The following is a 23,691-nucleotide window of genomic DNA, read 5'->3' as shown; positions in this document are numbered from 1 at the left end:
GTCTATACTCTCCCCAGGCACACTGTGGCACCTCTCCCTCTACACTAACCCCGTGCACACTGTGGCAGCTCTCCCTCTATAGTCTATACTCTCCCCTGGCACACTGTGGCACCCCTCCCTCTATACTAACCCCTGGCACACTGTGGCACCGCTCCCTCTATACTAACCCCTGACTGGCACACTGTGGCACCCCTCCCTCTATACTAACCCCTGACTGGCACACTGTGGCACCCCTCCCTCTATAGTCTATACTCTGCCCTGGCACACTGTGGCACCTCTCCCTCTATACTAACCCCTGGCACACTGTGGCACCGCTCCCTCTATACTATCCCCTGGCACACTGTAGCACCTCTCCCTCTATACTAACCCCTGGCACACTGTGGCACCTCTCCCGCTATACTAACCCCTGGCACACTGTGGCACCTCTCCCGCTATACTAACCCCTGGCACACTGTGGCACCTCTCCCGCTATACTAACCCCTGGTACACTGTGGCACCGCTCCCTCTATACTAACCCCTGTCACACTGTGGCATCGCGCCCTCTATACTAACCCCTGGCACACTGTGGCACCGCTCCCTCTATACTATCCCCTGGCACACTGTGGCACCGCTCCCTCCATACTCTCCCCTGGCACACTGTGGCATCGCTCCCTCTATACTAACCCCTGGCACACTGTGGCACCGCTCCCTCTATACTCTCCACTGGCACACTGTGGCACCGCTCCCTCTATACTAACCCCTGGCACACTGTGGCACCGCTCCCTCTATACTATCCCCTGGCACACTGTGGCACCTCTCCCTCTATACTAACCCCTGACTGGCACACTGTGGCACCCCTCCCTCTCTAGTCTATACTCTTCCCAGGCACACTGTGGCACCTCTCCCTCTACACTAACCCCGGGCACACTGTGGCAGCTCTCCCTCTATACTATCCACTGGCACACTGTGGCACCGCTCCCTCTATACTATCCCCTGGCACACTGTGGCACCGCTCCCTCTATACTCTCCCCTGGCACCGCTCCCTCTATACTAACCCCTGGCACACTGTGGCACCGCTCCCTCTATACTCTCCCCTGGCACACTGTGGCACCGCTCCCTCTATACTCTCCCCTGGCACCGCTCCCTCTATACTAACCCCTGGCACACTGTGGCACCGCTCCCTCTATACTCTCCCCTGGCACACTGTGGCACCGCTCCCTCTATACTAACCCCTGGCACCTCTCCCTCTATACTCTCCCCTGGCACACTGTGGCACCTCTCCCTCTACACTATCCCCTGGCACACTGTGGCACCTCTCCCTCTACACTATCCCCTGGCACACTGTGGCACCGCTCCCTCTATACTCTCCCCTGGCACACTGTGGCACCGCTCCCTCTATACTCTCCCCTGGCACACTGTGGCACCGCTCCCTCTATACTCTCCCCTGGCACACTGTGGCACCTCTCCCTCTATACTCTCGCCTGGCACACTGTGGCACCGCTCCCTCTATACTCTCCCCTGGCACACTGTGGCACCTCTCCCTCTACTCTCCCCTGGCACACTGTGGCACCGCTCTCTCTATACTCTCCCCTGGCACACTGTGGCACCTCTCCCTCTATACTCTCGCCTGGCACACTGTGGCACCTCTCCCTCTATACTCTCCCCTGGCACACTGTGGCACCTCTCCCTCTATACTCTCGCCTGGCACACTGTGGCACCGCTCCCTCTATACTCTCCCCTGGCACACTGTGGCACCTCTCCCTCTACTCTCCCCTGGCACACTGTGGCACCGCTCCCTCTATACTCTCCCCTGGCACACTGTGGCACCTCTCCCTCTACTCTCCCCTGGCACACTGTGGCACCGCTCTCTCTATACTCTCCCCTGGCACACTGTGGCACCGCTCTCTCTATACTCTCCCCTGGCACACTGTGGCACCGCTCCCTCTATACTCTCCCCTGGCACACCGTCTGGGACCTTCCGTCCGTACCTGTGGGGGAGCCGGCCGCTGGTTCCGGGTCCCGTCTCACATCCGCTCCTGCGCCGTGCTCCGCTCCGCTGCGCTTCCTTCTTGCACTGCACTCAGCCCCGGCTCAGTCATGGCTTCCTCCGAGTCTTCCGCTGTCACCGAGCTGTGCCAGAACGGGCGCCAGGTGTTTATGGACGCGTCCCAGCTGCTGCTCACCTATGCGGACAATATCCTGCGGTAAGTGGCCGTCCTGTACCCGGCGGTGACGTCACTGGCTGCGGAGGGATCTGTGGTGCCATGACGCTGTATGTGGAGACGTGACGGCATTGCGGACAGAGATCCGCTCCATCTGCGCTGGTAGCTGTAGGACTGGGCAGTCCAGTAATGAAGGTGCCTGCATCCAGTACGGCACCATAGACAAAGTGATTACTAGTGCGAGGAAGAGCGTCCAAAACAACAAGGTCTCCCCTCCATATGGGATAATTGGTTGATGGCTGGGGGTCTGACTGCTGGGACCCCAGTGATCCCGGAATCTGGGTTCTGGAATTCCTCCTTCATTCAATAGCTTATTCTGGGGGTTTCATAGTGCCTATCTCGGGATAGGGGGGTCATGGTGATCCAATCTGGGGATAACTACTGCCCTCATCTCTATGCCCATCTGTATGGATACATTTGGTTATGCTCCTGTGCATGTCTCCTATCCTCTCTCCTGGCCTGTCTGTTTTAATAAGTACTTGTGTTCCCATGTGATGGCAGTTGTTGGAGCACCGTGTGTGTGTCCGTCACAGTTGGCACTGATTGTGTGTATGTGTCTGCACGGTCAGCACTGATTGTTTGTGTGTGTCCGCACAGTCGGCACTGCGTTTGTCCCCGCCTTGTTGGCACTGATTGTGTGTGTGTGCCCGTCACAGTCGGCACTGATTGTGTGCCCGTCACAGTCGGCACTGATTGTGTGTGTGTCCTTCACAGTTGGCACTGATTGTGTGTGTGTGCGCCACAGTCGGCACTGATTGTGTGTGTGTCCTTCACAGTTGGCACTGATTGTGTGTGTGTGCCCGTCACAGTCGGCACTGATTGTGTGTGCGCCACAGTCGGCACTGATTGTGTGTGTCACATTCGGCAATGATTGTGAGTGTGTGTCCGTCACAGTCGGCACTGATTGTGTGTGTCCGTCACAGTCGGCACTGATTGTGTGTGTCCGTCACAGTCGGCACTGATTGTGTGTGTCCGTCACAGTCGGCACTGATTGTGAGTGTCCGTCACAGTCGGCACTGATTGTGAGTGTGTGTCCGTCACTGTCGGCACTGATTGTGTGTGTGTGTGTCTGTCGTACTTGGCACTGATTCTCTGTGTGTGTGTCTGTCATAGTCGGCACTGATTGTGTGTGTCCGTCACAGTCAGCTCTGATTGTGTTTCCGTCACAATCGGCATTGATTGTGAGTGTGTCCGATTGGAAATTACAGTGTGAGTGGACACTACAACCTACCCCAAAATGGTATCGCCCAGGCGTCAATGATGTGTTCCAGCTGTATGTGATTCCTAGTGATCATTGTATGTACTAACCATTGACTATTAATCTAACAGGAGTCCAAATGAAGAAAAATACAGATCCATCAGAATTGGGAACACGGCATTCTCCACCAGACTCTTACCAGTTCCAGGCGCTGTGGAGTGTCTATTTGAGATGGGATTTGAGGAGGTACGCCGGGCGCCAGTATGGGGTCATGTCTGTGATGGGATCATAGGTACAGGTGGCTGAGCGGCGGAGTGTACTGTCTGCTCCTCATTACTAGCAGGGATGAATGATGGTGCAGGTTTACATAGTTTATTATTCTCTATAGGCCCAATTCTTCATTTTTTGAGGGGTTTTATTTGGTCACTTTTCTTTTATTGTCTTGTGGAATTTGTGATAATGGTGCACACGCATCATGACTTTGGCTGAAAATCTTCATTTTTGTCTTGTACCTTTTTAGAGCGAAAAGTCACATGTTCCACTTAAAATGTCATAAAAATAGCACAGGAAAGATGTATATCTTTGTACCGTGTTAAAGGGAATAAAAATAACAGACGTACAGAAAATCACTTTGGGGTGGGGACACAAAAAAATTGTGACTTCTTAAAAAGTTACAATTGATTCATCTGCCAAAAACATCCAGGCACACCAAAGCCCTGTGACAAACATAAAAGAATGAAACCACATACCACATAGAAAATAGGTTTAAAAGAGAGGCGCAAGGTAAAAGACGAATAAGACGCAAATGAAAAAGTGGCAAAAAGCACCAATAAAAGGTGTCAATGCAATAATGAAACTGTATGTTATTATCGGAGTTCCGCTGTCTACAGGGCACAAAACGGTATCTCTAGACATGAATGTTAATCATGGGCGTCATAGATACAGCTCTTATGCTTTGCCAGCTTTAAGGGATATTCCAATATTTTTTTTCCTTTGTTTACATAATATATCATGCAGTTTTCTCATTTCTCTGTATTCTGCTGGCATACCTTTCCAATATCAGTGCAGATGACAGCTGTCGGATCAGTAGAATGGATCCGTCCTGTGAAATGGATCCCTGGGGCTAAGGGAATAGGACTAAGGTCACATCATGTGACAATTATGTAAGCAGTAGTCACCTGACATTCATGTGCTACATGATCACTCAGGAGCCAGAAATTGAATCATTACAAAGCATTTTTTTTAACTTCAGACATAGGCTACTGAGTCGGTAAAATTTATTATGTGAATTTTAGAAAATTGTTTTATTTTTCCCTGTTCTATACACCAATATAGTAAAAAAAAAAATCTAGACTATGACTTGCAGATCTTCCATTTTATTCATGTGTATTTTTGTTGGCGTGAAGATCTCCGGAATCTCCGGCTTTCAGTCATTGAGGCGCGGCCGGTGCGGCTTCAGTCACTGCTCGGTACACAGTGAGCAGCGGCTGTAACCACGACTCGACGATCTGACAGCTGGTTCTACAGTGTATCTGTGCAGAGCGAGGTGTCGATCAAAGTGCTAGAGCATGCTCACATTGCTGTGAGCGGTGACTGAAGCCGTGCCTCTATGACTGAAAGCTGGAGGCTGCTGGGAGCAAAAAAGTGAATTTCTTTCCAGGGGCCGCGCATTCATAAGGCTAATGAGTAGCATTGTTACACTATTAACCTGAGGATTAACCCCATATCTGATCTGTAGTTAAATAGCATTTGGGGACATGACAGTCTGCTCCCCTTAAAGGGAATCTGTCAGCAGGTTTTTGGTGCTTCATCTGAGAGCAGCATGAAGTAGGAAAAGGGACCCTGAATTCAACCGTGTTTCACTTAGTTTACTGGGGGCAGCAGTTGTGACACCATCAGAGTTCTTAGATGTATCATGAAGTAGATCAGAGAAAGCTAACTCTGCCCACAGCAGCCTTTCTGTGCATTGTATAGTGACAGTGAGCTGCTTATCACAGGTTGGTGCGGAATCAGACAATTTGGCACTAGGCAGCTAGTCCCAGGAATGATAATGCCCTAGTGATAAAACTTTCATTGTAAGTAAACAACAGCACACTGCCTAATGAGCAACACATCACTGAATTCAGTGTTCTAATCCCTACATCGTGATGTCCTCAAATTACATAGAAAAAACCTGCTGACAGATTCCCTTTAAAGAGTAACCGTCCATTTAATTTTTCTTTATCTTTTCACATAAATCAATAGTACACAGAACTTAGAGCTTTGCAATAAATATTACTATAGAAATCAGTTTTTCTCTTCCTGCCTTCAGTGAATACACATTTTTTAAAGTTCCACGAAGAACTGTAACTGTTGTTTCCAGAGAACTTGGAGTAGAATGTCTGTCTGCCTGCAACTCCTCCGTCATTATTCCTCCCTCCTCTCCATAGAGTTTCAGAAGCACCAACTGACATCTCCTAACTCAGTAATGGGAAAATCTGTTATCACTGAATACAAATTTTTGCGCTTTTGCAGTGAAAAATCAATCCAGGAGGAGAAAGAAGCTGATTTGTCTGACAAGATATATTGCTAAGTTTCTTATTCTCCTGTGTACCATTGATTTATAAAATAAAATGAATATGTAAAATACTTTTTAATACATTCTTTTCATTCTACAGGGAGAAACACATCTTGTGTTTCCTAAGAAGGCATCAGTAGAGAAGTTAAAAAAGGTCAGGGACCGCATAGCGTCTGAAAGAGACAAGCGCCTCAACGGGTCAAATGTGACGGTACCCGCTGCTACAGAGATTGCACAGCAGGCGCCAAGTCTAAACCTGGTAACTTGATCATAGGAGGGTGGAGGCCGATTCTTACTACATCATATATTGCCTAAAATTTACTACTTATTACTAGAGATGGGCAAACCCGAACAGTAAAGTTCAGTGTTCATGTCGAACACCTACTGTTCAGGCACAGACACCAAACACGGAATTTATCAGGAAGTTCGTGTTACTGTTCAGGTTCGGCCCTCCGAACACCGGTTGTTTGTCTTTCATGTGCATGACCGTGCGGCAAACACTGCTTCTGATCAGCGGTAAAAGAATCGCCGCTGGTCAGACAACCGCGGTTCCCATGCTGTCAATAGACTGCGTGAGCCCGCAGCTATGATCGGAGGTAAAAAGTTTACCTCCAGTCACTCGTGTCGGCTGATGGGACTACTGCTTTCATCAGCCTACACCAGCTGCCGCTAATAACAGCAAGAGCAGGTGGCGGCTGATGGGCGCATTCAACAGCCGCCGCCTGCGGTCTAAATAAATTAAAATGGTGTGGGTTACCCTGTATTTTTGATAACCAGCCAGACAAAACCCACAGCTGGGGGCTGCAACTGTCAGCTTCAGCAAGGCTGGTTATCAAGAATATAGAGGTCCTCACTCCGATTTTTTAAATTATTTAAATAAATAAAACAGCTTGAGGTCCCCACCATTTTCGACATCCAGCCAGACTAAAGTAGACAACTGGGGGCTGGTATTCTCAGGCTGGTAAGGGTCCATGGATATTGCACCCCGGCAGCCACCCAGAAAAGGCACATCTATTAGATGAACCAATTCTGGTGCTTTACCAGACTCTTCCTACTTGCCCAGTAGTGGTGTCAAATGGGGTAATATTTGGGGGTTGATGTCACCTTTGTATTGTCTGATGACGTCAAACCCATTGCTTAGTAAAGGAAAGGCATCAATAAGAAAATGCCTCACAGTGCAGCAGTGAGTTCACCGGGAGAAATTTCTTACAGTAAACTCTCTGAGCTCAGCACTGCACCATGAAAATTTTACTCATTGTGCGAGCAGGGATCTCACCAAGGTCACTGAGGCTCAGAGGCCCGGATGGGAACGCAACCTCAGTGACTGGAGGTAACCTCGATGATGTCACTGCTAGTTACTGATGCTGTGCTCACAGCAATTCCTCAGTGGCTCCCAGCCTGGACTGTCACACCTTGGCACCGTCCAGGTTGAAAACTGTTTATCCCCAGACATGGATTTTGTCGTGGGACATAACTTCAGTCAGGTGAGGGATATGGTTGTTTTTTATTTTTGTTTTATTATTAGGTGAGTACAACTGTGTTTGTTAATTTTAAATATAAAAGTAAAAGTGTGTTTTGTTTTATTTCAAATAAAGGACTTTATTCTTGCTGTGTGTTTATTTACCATATAACTATAGAATTAGTAATGGATGGGTGTCTTATTGACACCTCTACATTACTAAGTTGTGGGCTTGATGTCACCAGACAATACAAAGGTGACATGAACCTCACTTGCGACAGCTACAGGGCAAGTGGGAAGAGGCGAGCAAAGAGCCTTTTCTGGGCAGCTGCGGTCTGCTATTTTTAGCCTGTGAGGAGGGGGAAATGTCCATGGCACCTTACCAGCCTGAGAATACCATCCCCCAGCTGTCTGCTTTAGCTTGGCTGGTTATTAAAAATGAAGGGACCCCACACCATTTTTTTTTAATGATTTATTTAAATAAAAACTGCATGGGGACACCTCTAATCTTGATAACCAGCCTTGCTGAAGCTGACAGCTGAGGGTTGCAGCCCCCAGTTGTGAGTTTTGCCTGGCTATCAAAAATACAGGGGAACCCACACTGTTTTTTTTAAATTATTTATTTAGAGCACAGGCGCTGGCTGATGAATACTCCCATCAGCCGCCTCCTGCTCTCACTGATAATTAGCGGCAGCAGGCGTAAGCTGATGGGAGTAGTCCCATCAGCCGATGCCAGTGCCCTGAGGTAAACTTTGACAGCGTGGGAAGCGCAGCTGTCTGACCATGCACATGACAGCGTGGCAAATACTGGATGTTCGGTCACCCCATTCAAGTGAATACTGTTCTCGTACCCCTATTTTTTTCTTTTTAACTGTTCGGCCAGACCCGAACATCCAGGGGTCTGCATATCTGTATTTATTACATTTCCTCTACTTGATGCAAATATTCATGAATTGTTTCTTTGAGTATGTTGGTTAAAACTGTTCATGACCGGAAATGTTATGTTTTTGCGTTTTGATTTTTTCCTCCCCATATCAAACACAGTTATATGAGGGCTTGTTTTTTTTCTGGGATGCAAAATGGTGAAAAAAAAATACAATTCTGACTTTTTTTTGGGTTTTGTTTTCATGATATTTATTATGCTGTCTACATGACCTTGCAATATGATTCTTCATGTCATTAAAAATACAGAGATACCAAATTTGTTAGGGTTTTTTTTTAATTTTAGTTGTCAAAAAAATCTGTTTTTATTTTTCTGTCAATAGGATTGTGTCAGGGCTTGTTCTTTGCTCTTTGAGCCTAGATTTTTATTGGTACTATGTTTGTGAACATTCAACCTTTTGATCTTTTTTTATTGCATTTTTAGTGGGAGTTAAGTGACTGAAAATGCCATAATTATACAGGGTGGGCCATTTATATGGATACACCTAAATAAAATGAGAATGGTTGGAGATATCAACTTCCCGTTTGTGGCACATTAGTATATGGGAGGGGGGAAAATTTTCAAGATGGGTGGTGACCATGTCGGCCATTTTGAAGACAGCCATTATGGATCCAACTTTATGTTTTCCAATGGGAAGAGCGTCATGTGACACACCAAACTAATTGAGAATTTCACAAGAAAAACAATGGTGTGCTTGGTTTTAACGTAACTTTATTCTTTCATGAGTTATTTACAAGTTTATCACCACTTATAAAATGTGTTCAAAGTGCTGCCCATTGTGTTGGATTGTCAATGCAACCCTCTTCTCCCACTCTTGACACACTGATAGCAACACCACAGAAGACATGCTAGTCTAAGGGAGTCAGATTCCTTGTAGGAATGCTCGGACCTGACACCCATAATGCGGTGGTGCACCATCTTGCTGGAAAAACTCAGGGAACGTCCCATCTTCAGTGCATAAAGAGGGAAACACATCATCATGTAGCAATTTCAGATATCCAGTGGCATTGAGGTTTCCATTGATAAAGATTGGCCCCACTATCTTTGCACCCCATATACCACACCATACCATCAATTATGGGTGTCAGGTCTGAGCATGCCTACATGAACAGTTTCCTGGAATTTGGATTGGTCGTCGTGGGCCAGTTGAATGGCCACCAAGGTCTCCTGATTTGACCCCCTTAGACTTTTTTCTTTGGGGTCACCTGAATGTAATTGTCTATGCTGTGAAGATATGATATGTGCAGCATCTGAAACAATGGATACTGGAAGCTGGAACAGTAACAAAGCTGGAATAGTAACAAAAAGTTATGGTTCGGGTACCAGAACAATACCCGGACCCCTTTCACTTGAATGGGGGGCCCGAGTATCCAGTATTTGCCACTCTGTCATGTGCATGACAGTGCGGCAAACTCTGCTTCTGATCGGCGGTAAAATCATCACCAGTCAGAGATCTACAGTTCCCACTCTGTCAAATGACAGCATGAGCCCGCAGCTGTGATTGGAAATATAAAGTTTACCTCATGTCACTGGTGTCAGCTGATGGGACTACTGCTCCCATCAGCCTATGCCTGCTGCCACTAATGACAGTGAAAGCAGGAGCGGCTGATTGCATTATTCATCAGCCGGCGCCTGTGCTATAAATAAATAATTCCATTTAAAAAATGGCGTGTGTTCCTCTGTATTTTTGATAACCAGCCAGGCAAAACTCACAGCTGGGGGCTGCAACCCTCAGTTGTCAGCTTCAGCAAGGCTGGTTATCAAGAATAGAGGGGTCCTCACGCCGTATTTTTTAAATATTTAAATAAAAAAATTATAAAAATGGCATGGGGTCCCACCACTTTTGACAACCAGCCAAGTTAGAGCTGACAGCTGGGGGCTGGTATTCTCAGGCTGGTAAGGGGTCATGGATAGTGACACCCACCCAGTCTAAATATAGCAGCCTGCAGACGCCGAGAAAAGGCACATCTAAAAGATGCGCCAAATCTGGCGCTTTACCCGGCTCTTCCCACTTGCCCTGTAGCGGTGGCAAGTGGGGTTCATATTTGTATTTTGTATTGTCAGGTGACATCAAGCCCGCGGCTTAGTAATGCAGAGGCATCTATAAGACATTATTATCGTCACCTTTCTTAAAGTCTTCGGCCTGCCCCTCTTCCCATTCAGTGAGATCGAAAGGTGTTTCAGAACAGACTGCATGTGTGGGCAAACCGTTCCAGCCAAACAGCTACTTCCGCTGACTTGTCTCTTCGTAGTCTCCGTATGTAGCATCATGTTAGATAGACCGATGTCGCGCTCAGCTTGGGTCTTCTGCCTCATCATGTTGGCAAATATTCCTTCTGAAAGCAGTTTCAAGTACGCTAATTTATGAACAATTGCAGGGATAAAAGTGTCCTGATATCAGGATAAGAGATGGATTTTTGCAGGAGCATTAGGGACATACTGCCGCCACTGCAAGCAGGAGGCCAGGGAGTGATGTGCAACAGCCCTGGTATGGGGCCATTCCGTTCACTGTTATCCACCCCCACGCAGTGTCCACAGCCAATTGAATAACCACAGACAACGGGTCTCAGGGATAACAGCTGCTTTACTTCAGCAGAACGGGGAGATATAACATGGAGTTATGGTAACAGTTCACGGGGGAGTCCACGGCCAATACAGTTCAGGATTGGATTCTGACACAGAATTGAGGTTCTGGAGCTTTAAGAACCTGTATTAGTTAGGCCTGTTTCACACATCAGTTTTTTTGTTCAGTCAAAATCCGCTAAAATGGCGGATAGCGGATCCGTTCCTGTACTGACCACAACATTTGTCACCGGATCGTTAGTTGAACGGATCCGTCAAAGCAAGAATTTTAAAGGAACCGCTGCCGGGGGGGGTGGGGGGGTGGAGAGAGAGAGAGAGAGAATTTTTTTCAGCCGCCAGAACAGAGTTTAGGGTTAAATTTCCGGCTGAGTGAAGTCTTTCGGCCATGCGCAGTGAGAAGTGCGGATCCTCCCGCCCGAAAAAACGTTGCATGGTCTGTTCGGGCATGTCGGTGGACGTCAAAATTTTGGCGGATCCGCAAAAAAACGGATCCAATGGATGGCCGTCCATCAAGATCCGCCACTAATGCAACTCAATGGGAAAAAAACGGATCCGCCAAGGAAAATGGCGGATCCATTTTTTTTTGCAAAACGGCGGATTTTGACTGATGGACACAAACGGATGTGTGAAACAGGCCTTAGGAGCAGTACTTGCAGGTGATTATAAGAGAGTTCAGTCTATTGGTGGCATAAAGGCAGAAGAGGGAATATATATGGCAATTGTGAGGTAGCGCTGTCATTTACTTGGGGAATTCTCGCTTGGGAGCGAACAAAACACATCCGGCACGGGTTTTCCATCAAACATAGCAGTCCATGCGGTTTATTATGCAGCATAAACCGATAGAAGCAATCAACAAAACTTCACATAAACAGAGCGTCCATTATAGCTTCCCTCAGTAAACCCAGTGTTCACACAGGTTGCTCAATGTCCAGCATACAGGCTCTCTTAGCCTCAATTATCTCACCCACGTCAGGGTCTCCACATGGTTCCGTCACTCATGCTGCAGACGTCCATATCCCTCCAGGGAACTTTCAGGCTCTGGCAGCCATTACACACAGCCACACACCAGCTGTTAGCCAGGAGACAATCCTGCGCACAGGACCTTCCCCTCTGGACCAACCAGGTCCCTGCATTCACCACATGTGACCTACCCTGGCCAGATTATATGGTCTATAGCCACGCCCACCGGCTCACGTGACTATGACCTCATCACAGGTCCTTCACACACTCACACAGCCTTTTACTACAGGCGTTTTGAGACCCACCTCTGGGTGGGTTTATAGGTATCCAGACCCGCCCATCTCTCTAGTTACCTGGAGACTTCTCCCTTTCATATTAAATCAGCATCTCAGCAAAGACCTTGCTGATTACACACCTATAAGTCTCCATCTCAAAGCCACCCACTTTGAGATACCTAACGGCCATTCATTATTCTGCCATTCATCCTTTCTCCTGGAACCTCCACACAGCGCCCCCTAGCGGACACAGTGGTTACTACACCACACAATATGTACAGATCTGAAATCCCATATTCATTTCCTCAGCTGGTCACGGTATGTGCAGAAATATACTTGAAGTAAATAACGGATAATTTGCGGGTGAGGCAGTTTTCCCTCAATTTCCGCAACACGCAAAGCAATAGGTTCTTCTGTACACATTTAGTGCGACCTAATGCTGTAGAAACATACCTTAAACCGGACAGCAGGGACCCAGGGTAAAAAGGGTTAAAAGTCTTTAGCCATCTTGGCTGTAGAAGTGAGGGGAAGATCCAAGGCATTAGGCCTGGCTGTAAGTCTTGAGATGAAGAGAAGGAAGAACCTCCAGGCTTAGAGCCTGGAGGGGGTCAGGAGACCCCTCACATGAGGTCTGCTCTGGGTCACATCTTGAACCAGACTCCTCAGGGATCTTTCCAGAACCCTGTCTTGTCTCCACAGAGACTGGAGGTAGCTCCTCCCATTGAACCTTGGTGACAGGGTCACCAATAGGATAACTCTCAATTCTTGTGTCAGATGTCACATTGTGAGATTAATATGTAAATCATCAACATATGAGATTAGTGAGTAATGGATTAATTTAAACCATATAACAGTAAAAGGATAACTTAGGGGTGAGTTGAAGTGCACAAAAGCTACTCACGGTCCAGGGTTACTTAAAGGGACATACACAGTCTGGACTGGGTCACTACAGGTGCACTCCTGATGACCGATCTTGAGAATAATCCTTTAACTGTTTAATCTTGTTCTTTAACCCCTTTCTGACATCAGACATACTATCCCGTCCATGGGACCCGGGCCCCTATGCCCATGGACATGGAGGGGATAGTACGTCTAGCGCGATCAGCGGCGCCCACGTGGTGAGCGCCGCTGATCGCGGCCGGGTGTCAGCTGATTATCACAGCTGACACCCGGCACAATGTATCAGGGGCGGTCACGGACCGCCCCCGACACGTTAACCCCTTGCACACCGCGATCAAACATGATCGCGGTGTACCGGGGGTTAAAGGGAAGCATTGGCAGGGAGGGGGCTCCCTCCGTGCTTCCCTGAGCCCCCCACGGCAGCGCAATGTGCAGCGCTGCTGCGGGGGGCTCCTTCCCTGCAGGCCCCCGAATCCAAGATGGCGACAGGGGCCTGCAGGGAGCTGACTTCCTCAGTGCCTGCAAAGCGCAGGCATGAGGTAGTCTGCAGTAGTGCCTGTGACAGATCGCTGATCTGTCACAGTGATCTGTGATGTGACAGATCAGCGATCTGTCACAGGACAGTGATGTCCCACCTGGGACTATGTAATAAAGTTATAAAAAGAAAAAAAAAAAAGGGTTAAAATAATTTTAAAAAAATCGCCAAATAAATTAGAAAAAAAAAAAATTCCCCCAATAAATCCATTTTTTGGAAATAAAAACAAACAATAAAAGTACACATACGCCGCGTCCGTAACGACCTGCCCTATAAAACTGTCCCATTAGTTAACCCCTTTAGCGAACCCCTTAAAAAATAAAAATAATAAAACGAAGCAAAAAATAATGATTTATTATACCGCCAAACAAAAAGTGCAATAACGCGCGATCAAAAAGACGCATATAAATATCCATGGTACCGCTGAAAACGTCATCTTGTCCCGCAAAAAATGAGCCACCACACAGCATCATCAGCGAAAAAATAAAAAAGTTATAGCTCGCAGAATAAAGCGATACAAAAATAATTATTTTTTTATATAAAATTGTTTTCATTGCATAAAACCGACAAAACATAAAAAACGACCTAAATGAGGTATCGCTGTAACCGTACTGACCCGAAGAATAAAACCACTTTATCAATTTTACCGCACGTGGAACGGTGTAAACACACCCCCCAAAAGAAATTCATAAAACGCTGTTTTTTGTTCATTCAGCGTCCCAAAAATCGGAATAAAAAGCAATCAAAAAATGTCACGTGCCCGAAAATGGTACCAATAAAAACGTCAACTCGTCCCGCAAAAAATAAGACCTCACATGACTCGGTGGGTCAAAATACGGAAAAATTATAGCTCTCAATATGTGGTGATGCAAAAACTATTTTTACAATAAAAAGCGTCTTTTAGCGTGTGACAGCTGCCAAACCTAAAAACTGCCATAAATAGTAAATCAAACCCCCCGTTATCACCCCCTTAGTTAGGGAAAAAATAATAAAATTAAAAGAAAATGTATTTATTTCCATTTTCCCATTAGGGTTAGGGCCAGGACTAGGGTTGGGGCTGAGATTAGGGTTAGGGGTGTGTTGGGGTTAGGGTTGGAGTTAGAATTGGGGGGTTTCCACTGTTTGGGCACATCAGGTGCTCTCCAAATCCAACATGGCGTTTGATCTCAATTCCAGCCAATTCTGAGTTGAAAAAGTCAAACGGTGCTCCTTCCCTTCCAAGCTCTGCCATACGCTCAAACAGTGTTTTACCCCCACATATAGGGTATCAGCCTACTCAGGACAAATTGCAAAACAACTTTTGAGGTCCAATTTCTCCTGTTACCCTTAGGAAAATAAAAAATTGGGGGCAAAAATATCATTTTTGTGGAAAAAAGATTTTTTTATTTTCACGCCCGGGCGTTATAAACTTCTGTGAAGCACTTGGGGGTTCAAAGTGCTCACCACACATCTAGATAAGTTCCGTGGGGGGTCTAGTGTCCAAAATGGGGACACTTGTGGGGAGTTTCAATAGTTTAGGTACATCAGGGGCTCTCCAAACGCACATGACACCCGCAGACCATTCCATCAAAGTCTGCATTCCAAAACGTCACTGCTTCCCTTCCGAGCCCCGACGTGTGTTCATACAGTAGTTTTCTCCCACATATGGGGTATCAGCGTACTCAGGACAAATTGGACAACGACTTTTGGGGTCCAATTTCTCCTGGTACCCTTGGGAAAATAAAAAAAAATTGGTGACTAAAAGATCATGTTTGTGGAAAAAATACGAATTTTTTATTTTCATGCCCGGGCGTTATAAACTTCTGTGAAGCACTGGGGGGTTCAAAGTGCTCACCACACATCTAGATAAGTTCCTTGAGGGTTCTAGTTTCCAAAATGGTGTCATTTGTGGGGGGGGTTTCCACTGTTTTGGTACATCAGGGTTTTCCAATCGCGATATGGTGTCCGATCTCAATTCCAGCCAAAAACGTCGAATTGCGCTGCTTCCCTTCCGAGCTCTGCCATGCACCCATATAGTGGTTTACCCCCACATGTGGGGTATCAGCGTACTCAGGACAAATTGCACAATAACTTTTAGCGTCCTGTTACCCTTGGAAAAATAAGAATTGAGGGTGAAAAGATCATTTTTGTGGAAAAAATTTGATTTTTTAATTGTTCGGCTGTATGTTATAAACTTCTATGAAGCCCTTGGGGGTTCAAAGTTCTCACCACGCATCTAGGTAAGTTCCTTGGGGGTCTAGTTTCCAAAATGGTGTCATTTGTGGGGGGTTTCCACTGTTTTGGTACATCAGGGGTTTTCCAATCGCGACATGGTGTCCGATCTCAATTCCAGCCAAAAACATCAAATGGCGCTGCTTCCCTTCCGAGCTCTGCCATGCGTCCAAATAGTGGTTTACCCCCACATGTGGGGTATCAGCGTACTAAGGACAAATTGCACAATAACTTTTAGGGTCCTGTTACCCTTGGGAAAATAAAAATTGGGGGTGAAAAGATCATTTTTTTGGAAAAAATATGATTTTTTAATTGTACTGCTGTACGTTATAAACTTCTGTGAAGCCCTTGTGGGTTCAAAGTTCTCACCACATATCTAGATAAGTTCCCTGGGGGGTCTAGTTTCCAAAATGGGGTCACTTGTGGGGGGTTTCCACTGTTTAGGTACATCAGTGGCTCTCCAAACGTGACATGGCATCCGATCTGAATTCCAGCCAATTTTGCATTGAAAAAGTCAAACGGCGCTGATTCCCTTCTGAGCTCTGCCATGCACCGAAACAGTGGTTCCCCCCACATATCAGGTATCGGCGTACTCAGGACAAATTGCACAATAACTTTTGCGGTCCAATTTCTCCTGTTACCCTTGGTAAAATAAAAAAAATTGAACCTGAAGTATTTTTTTGTGAAAAAAAGTTAGATGTTCATTTTTTTTTAAATATTCAAAAAATTCCTGTGATGCACCTAAAGGGTTAATAAACTTCTTGAATGTGGTTTTGAGCACCTTAAGGGGTGCAGTTTTTAGAATGGTGTCACTTTTGGGTATTTTCTATCATATAGACCCCTCAAAGTGGCTTCAAATGTGATGTGGTCCGTAAAAATAAAATGGTGTTGCAAAAATGAGAAATCGCTGGTCAATTTTTAACCCTTATAACTTCCTAGCAAAAAAAAAATTTGGTTCCAAAATTGTGCTGATGTAAAGTAAACATGTGGGAAATGGTACTTATCAAGTTTTTTGTGCCGTATCTCAGTGATTTAAGGGCATAAAAATTCAAAGTTGGAAAATTGCGAAATTTTCGCCAAATTTCCGTTTTTTTCACAAATAAACGCAAGTTATTTGAATGAAATTTTACCACTATCATGAAGTACAATATGTCACGAGAAAACAATGTCAGCATCACCGGGATCGATAGAAGCGTTCCAGAGTTATGACCTCATAAAGGGACAGTGGTCAGAATTGTAAAAATTGGCCCGATCATGAACGTGCAAACCACCCTTGGGGGTGAAGGGGTTAAAGACCATGCATCTGGTTAATAAGCTTCCTGTATTCCAGGCATCTGAAATCAAGTTTTTCAAGACTCTTCAGTCAAACGCTCAGCATGTTATGATGTATGAGCTGCCCGAGCTGCAGCAGAAAGCACGAGAACACATTCCTGTGTCAGAACTGAAAGCGAAAGCTCAGGAAGGACTCCAGCAAGCCAGAAGCCTGGAGTCCGGTAATGGATCTGAACTCTGCTTACTTACTGAATTCCTGTGTGTGGTACATATGTGCATTAGGGATGTGACGGATTTAGGAAGATTCATGCATTTTGCTAAATTGGATACTGGATAAATTGGACGCTCAGCCACTAAGGAATAAGTTCATGAAGAGACTTAGAGTCACAAATATAATTCACAATCCATCTAATAAAATCACAATAATCAATGTATATTTGTCATGTTCTCCTAAAGACAGAATTAGACAACAATTTGTGGCAAAACAGACATAAATGTTCCCTTAAAATCCCTACCTCAAAAGTGTGTGAGAGCATATACCCTTGTACCCTACTGATCCTGATAAGGGCTCTGAAATGCCCCATCGGAGTGGAGCTGGAGCATGCACACTACTGCTCCATTCATTCTCAATGGGACCATTGGGGACTGTCGGATGCAGCTCTCTATGGCAGAATGAATGAAGCATGTGTGGCCAAAACTCTATTCCCACAGGGACACAACACAAGCCTGTTCCTGGGATCAGTGCAGGTGCTATCGTTTGGACCCCAAAAATCAGAAAGTTAGCAACTATTTGCAAGATAGGTGATAACTTGCAATGTTGGGAATAACCCTTTAACTCTTCCTGATTCCATTACTTATACCTGCATCTCCAAACCATAATTCCCCATGATGTCCATTCTGTCCTACACTGCATTATGATGCCTTTTCTCCTTTGCTCAGTTCACACAGTTTTTTCCCTCATTTAGCTGAAAAACTTTCAATATATATGCTAAATGGCGTGCCTGTTTGGCCACTATCTGTCTGGTTCATATCACTATACTGCTAGTATCTGCTGAACCAATAATAAGTAATGTGTACTACTTTACTACTTTATGGGATCTATCCCAGGTGTTCATTTATGAAATATACAGGGTGATTCACTCGCTACTTTACCCAGATAAACTGTTGTAACTTCTGAAAAAGATGGTCTATCGTACTGAAATTTGGACTGTACGTACCTTGGTTCATTAGAAACTGATGTTTTTGTTCCTCCCCTCACCCCTCCCCCCCCCTTCCTTTCCTGTTTTTCATTTGTCGGTCCCCACTTTCTGCTCCTTATTTTCTCCTCTCGTTCCCCTAGTTTCATATATATGGTGGTTGTAACTATGGTTGTCATTGTTTTGACTTGTTTTCTTGTTCAACCTCAATAAAAATAATTGCGAAAAAAAAAAGAAACTGATGTTTTAAAGTAGATGTTGAAAATGTCCACTGATCAAATCCAAGCATCGTTCCATATTGTTGAATGTATTCCGCATGACTTCTGGGGTAATAGCCTGAATTTCTCGCTTTATGTTCTCTCTGCGTGCCTGTAATGTTCGTGGCTTGTTACTGTTCACTCAACCTTTCAAATGGCTACAGAGGAAAAAATCCAGCAATAACAAATTCTTTTCTCTTGATCGAGTCCTTTTAAATTCCTGAACGACAGTGACTCTGTACAGGTGAACACAAACTTTCTTTGCCACTCGTTAGTATGTGGATTACGAAATGATGGTTTCCTGGGAAAGCTTGTGCAATGATTTACAACGTGCAACGATTTGAAGATGCCAGAATTGTTTCCCCAGACATTTTCGGACGACCTCCATCATGCCTATCCAGTAATGTTCCTGTACGTTCCAGCTTATTCATCAATAATAGAATACACGGTTTGGATGGTGGAATTCGACCTCCAAACTTTATAAACTCATTTTGAGACCTCTTTAAGGACTCAGTTTTCCAATAAATGTTCACAATAAAAATGCACTCCTCCAAACTGTATCTGTATATTAACAAATGACGAAGGAATTTGTCAGGAGTGAAATGCAAGCACCACACAAACGACCAACGCGCAGAAAGTCTATCTCGTAGTGGAGACGACTGTCGGGGAGACAAGTCAGCGAGACTACTCGGCGCCAGGATGTTTCTCGTCGCTGAGGTTCATTGCACTTTCACTTCTCATGAACCAAAGTACGTACAGTCCAAATTTCAGTACGATTGACCATCTCTCGTAGAAGATATAGCAATTTAACCTGGTAAAGTAGCGAGTAAATTACCCTGGGCTTTTTAATATCTCTTCATGATGTATCCATTAAAGGAAATCTGTCACCAGGTTTCTTATACCAAATCTGAGAGCAGCATGATCTAAAGTCAGAGACCCTCATTCCACTCTGTTTTCTGTAGTTTTGATAAACTCTCAGTTTCTTTATCGCTTCATTGGGGGACACAGGAAACCATGGGTGTATGCTGCTGCCACTAGGAGGTTGACACTATGCAAAAAAAGTTAGCTCCTCCCCAGCAGTGTATACCCACCAACTGGCAGTTTTATCAGCAGGAGATTATCACTAGAGGACTAGTAAACCTGCTGTTATGTAGTCCTCCGTATTCATCAGCTCTGTATAACCCCGCCCCAACCACTGATTGACAGTTTTCTGTCTATGCACAGTGTGCACAGAAGGCTGCCAATCATTGGTGTGGACAGGGTTATACAGGGCTCAGCATTCAAGAGAGCTGCTAGATCTGCAGCAGACAAAACTAGGATTTCATAAAAAATACAAAATAAAGTCCTGTAAATCAAGCATTGCTGGAATCATCATGCTGCTCTCTGATTAGGTGTCAGATTCCTTTTAACACTTGCTGTAATAACCTATGGCTGTTGAATGTATTCTATAGAGCATATATCAGTCTGTGGGTGACTGGGATCATAGTTAGGCATCCATCACAGCCTCCGTGTAATCAGCTTTGTCAGGAGCTTTTACCAGCATGTAATGTAATGCAATCTGAAAAAGTTTTGAAAAATGTAATAAAAAATAAAACGATATTTGAATTTATCTAACGAATGTGTGCTTGCTCTTCCATTTTTTCTTTCCAGATACCTGCGTGAACGAAGATGATTTCTTGACGTTAGAGCTGTTACGTTGGTTCAAGGAACAATTCTTTAGTTGGGTGAACAATCTTCCATGTAGTAGATGTGGGGAGCAGACTCAGGCTAAAGAATCAGTTTCTCCCTCTGATGATGATTTACGGTGGGGGGCCAGCCGGGTGGAGAACCATTATTGCAACAAGTGTCAGTACATCAACAGGTTCCCAAGGTGGGATTTCTAGTCTTAGATTTCTTTTTTTTTTGTCATCTATACTTGAAATCTATGTATCCCTTCATGAATTTATGATTTTTTTTTCCTGTATGTAAAGTTTCTTCTAAGTCCATTTAGAAAGGAAAGCTGTAAGCTTGTATCATACTTTGTGTATGGATTAGTAGAGAATTAACGGCTTTCACCGATATAAAGTTTGATATTCCTGTGCAAGGGCATAAGTTCACCAGTAATTCCACAAAGAGTGATTAGATCTGAGCGAAAATTCCCTTAGCCATGTACTGCCAGTGATTATATTTTCAATTAACCCCTTAACGACCAACGATACGCCGTTTAACGGCAGAATTTAAGTGTACTTATTCCTCAGCGCCGCTTTTTAACAGCGCTGAGAAGTAAGGATATAGTGCCCCCCCCGTGACAGAGCAGTTTTTTACAGTCCACTGTCACGTGATCACCGTTATTCACCGAGTAACGGCGATCACAAAGAAAAAAAAAAGTCTGATTTAAAATTAAAGGGGATTTGTCACCCCATTTTAGCCCTATCAGCTGCCGGCACCGCTATCAGGGGCTAATATGCAGCATTCTGTAATGCTGTAGATAAGTCCCTGATGTAACCTGAAAGATAAGAAAAAAGAGTTATATTATACTCACCCTGGTGTTCGGTCCGGCCCGATGGGTGTCTCCGTCCCATCCGGCGCCTCCCATCTTCATACGATGATGTCCTCCTCCTTGCTTCTCCCTCGGCTCCTGCGCACGCGTACTTTCTCTGCCCTATTGAGGGCACAGCAGAGTACTGCAGTGTGCAGGCGCCGGAGCTCTCTGATCTTTCCCGACGCCTGCGCACTGCAGTACTTTACTCTGCCCTCAACAAGGCAGAGAAAGTACGCCTGCACAGGAGCCAAGGGAGAAGCAAGGAGGAGGACATCATCGTATGAAGATAGGAGGCGCCGGACCGCGACACCCACCGCACCCAACTCCGCCCATCGGTGAGTATAATCTAATGTGTTTTTCTTATCTTTCAGGTTTCATTGGGGGCTTATCTACAGCATTACAGAATGCTGTAGATAAGCCCCTAATGGCGGTGCCGGCACCTGATAGGCGAAAAATGGGTTGATAGATTCCCTTTAATTTCTCTCTCCTCTGATACGATATAACATGTCAGAGAAGAGAGAAATGGGGTCCCTCGAGTTCCCCCCCGATACCTTCACTATCCCTCCTGCTCTGTCCCCCAGCCCTACACGTAATCTTCCTGGAAAAAAAATGTCCGATGCAAAGCGTCCACCTAGATCTGCCAGCTAGTACCCGGCAACAATAGGGAATTTTCCCTATTGGTTCCTTTTGAATACTGTGATAGGGTCTATCACAGTGATCAAAATAAAAAAAAATAGTAAATCAAATCCCCCTTTGTCACCCCCCTTAGTTAGATAAAATATTATAAAATTTTATTTTAAATATTTTCCATTGTTTGCAGTTAGGTTTGGGAATAGGGAAGGATTAGGGTTGGGTTAGGGTTACGGTTGGGGTTAGGGTTGGAATTAGAATTGGGGATTTTTCAAAAGTAAAAAAATGATGACTCTCTGACGGCTAGTGTTGAGTGCAAGTGCCCGCTACTCCAGTTTGCATCGGTTGCTCGGGTACGCATATATTGACGACATAATGCTATAAAATTCTGTGACGTACCCGTGAGTTCAAAATGCTCACTGTACCACTAGATAAAAACCTTCAGGGGTGTGGTTTTCAAAATTGGGTCACTTATGGGGATTTTCACTGTTTAGGCACATCAGGGGATCTCCAAACGTGACATGGCGTCCGCTAATTATTCCAGCAAATTTTACATTAATAAAGGTCAAATGGTGCTCCTTCCCTTCCGAGCCCTGCCGTGCGCCCAAACAGTAGCTTTTCACCACAAGTGGGGTATCGGCATGTTTAGGAGAAATTGCACAACAAATTGTATGGCCCATTTTCTCTTGCTACCCTTCTGAAAATAAAAAAGTTTGGATCTAAAGTAAAATTTTTGTTAGAAAAGTTAAATGTTCATTTTTTCCTTCCACATTGCTTCAGTTTTCGTGAAACATCTGAAGGGTTAATAAACTTCTTGAATGTGGTTTTGCGCACCTTGAGGTGTGCAGATTTTAGAATGGTGTCACTTTTGGGTATTTTCTGTCATAAAAACCCCTCAAAGTCACTTCAAATGTGAGGTGGTCCCTAAAAAAATGGTTTGTAAACTCTTAGTGAACTTTATTCTTCCCAGCAGAGTTTCTGTTTCAGTCACGGGGAGCGGCGCTGGCACTTGTTCAGTCACCGCTCTGAGACTAAGGAGCGGTGGATGTAACCAAGCTCCAGCCCTGACTGACAGCCGCCAATAATACCGAGGCCACGGTTACAGCCGCCACTCTATATTCTCATAGTGGTGACTGAACCAGGGCCACCCCTGTGACTGAAACTGGGCCCTCGTCCTGATTGACACTGACTCTGCATTAAAGGGAAGGTGGCATCCCAAAAAAAAAATTTCAGCAATTGAAAAAATGTAAAGAATTAATGTTTACATTTTCTTAAAAAATATTATCATTTGTTTTTAATTTTGTAAAATATGAAAAATAATTTTAAAAAGTTTGGCATTTCCACTTGTTAACACTAGGGGGAGCAGATACTGAAATTTGGCACAAAAAACTAGTGTACAACTAGCTCACATTACTGTCCTGCAGTAATTATGGGCATACAGTGTCCATGATGTTTGATTTTGATATATGATCATGCCCTAAAATGGACACTGTATGAGCGGAATCTGCTGACATGGGTGTGGTGTCACTCCTCTCCTCCCCTACTGGGTGCTTGCTAAGGGAAAAGAGAGGATAACATCTAGTAACACAGTGAACAGCCATTTTGATGAGGCCTGCAAAGTTATACTGACTGTCTTTTCATGTAAAGTCTGGATCAGAACAGGTCACCAATCAGCAGAAATGTGTCCTGGATTTCTGTGGAGCAGACAAGCAGACGGTCCATCCATGTGTATAAAACACAGCGCTCTATGTACAATCCCTGGCACCGAACAGGGTGCCCCCCATAGACCAGCACACTGCTCTCCTGAAATACTCTGTGCTTCTGTCACCCTGCTCCTTCCTCCATATATCAGGCCCCTGTCGCCTCGCTTTCACACATCGCCAGGACAGGATCTGAGGAGAGGATTCGGGTCTTCGGTCACCGAGGATGGCAGGCAGCAAGGATTCTGGGAGCAGGGTGACAGCAGCATAGGGTATTTCAGGAGAGCAGTGCG

At 45.3% G+C, this 23,691-nt stretch overlaps 2 protein-coding genes across 6 annotated transcripts in view; one reads left to right on the top strand and one right to left on the bottom strand.

Annotated features, from left to right (window-relative positions):
- Window positions 1–2,105, bottom strand: part of OXSM (3-oxoacyl-ACP synthase, mitochondrial) — a 45,343-nt gene extending 43,238 nt beyond the window's left edge. For both annotated transcript variants that reach the window (XR_012230911.1, XM_073568423.1), the window contains exon 1: window positions 1,968–2,105. The gene's annotated coding sequence lies outside the window, so the exon portion shown is untranslated. The remainder of the gene's footprint in view (window positions 1–1,967) is intronic.
- NGLY1 (N-glycanase 1) overlaps window positions 2,060–23,691 on the top strand; it is a 50,712-nt gene continuing 29,080 nt past the window's right edge. The window contains exons 1-5 of one of the 4 annotated variants that reach the window (XM_073568393.1): window positions 2,060–2,183; window positions 3,531–3,645; window positions 6,057–6,215; window positions 17,153–17,315; window positions 20,198–20,417. In XM_073568393.1, the coding sequence (XP_073424494.1) occupies window positions 2,077–2,183; window positions 3,531–3,645; window positions 6,057–6,215; window positions 17,153–17,315; window positions 20,198–20,417 (764 nt within the window). In that variant the 5' untranslated portion in view covers window positions 2,060–2,076. Of the gene's footprint in view, window positions 2,184–2,249; window positions 2,408–3,530; window positions 3,646–6,056; window positions 6,216–17,152; window positions 17,316–20,197; window positions 20,418–23,691 lie in introns of those variants that run through there. The other 3 variants (XM_073568416.1, XM_073568406.1, XM_073568398.1) reach the window with 3 other exon arrangements.

Source organism: Dendrobates tinctorius, unplaced genomic scaffold (assembly GCF_039654945.1).
Source record: "Dendrobates tinctorius isolate UK_male_01 unplaced genomic scaffold, ASM3965494v1 ptg000005l, whole genome shotgun sequence".
NCBI lineage: Eukaryota > Metazoa > Chordata > Amphibia > Anura > Dendrobatidae > Dendrobates > Dendrobates tinctorius.
Note: the sequence above shows the minus strand (reverse complement) of the source record. Positions and strands in the feature narration are given on the sequence as shown.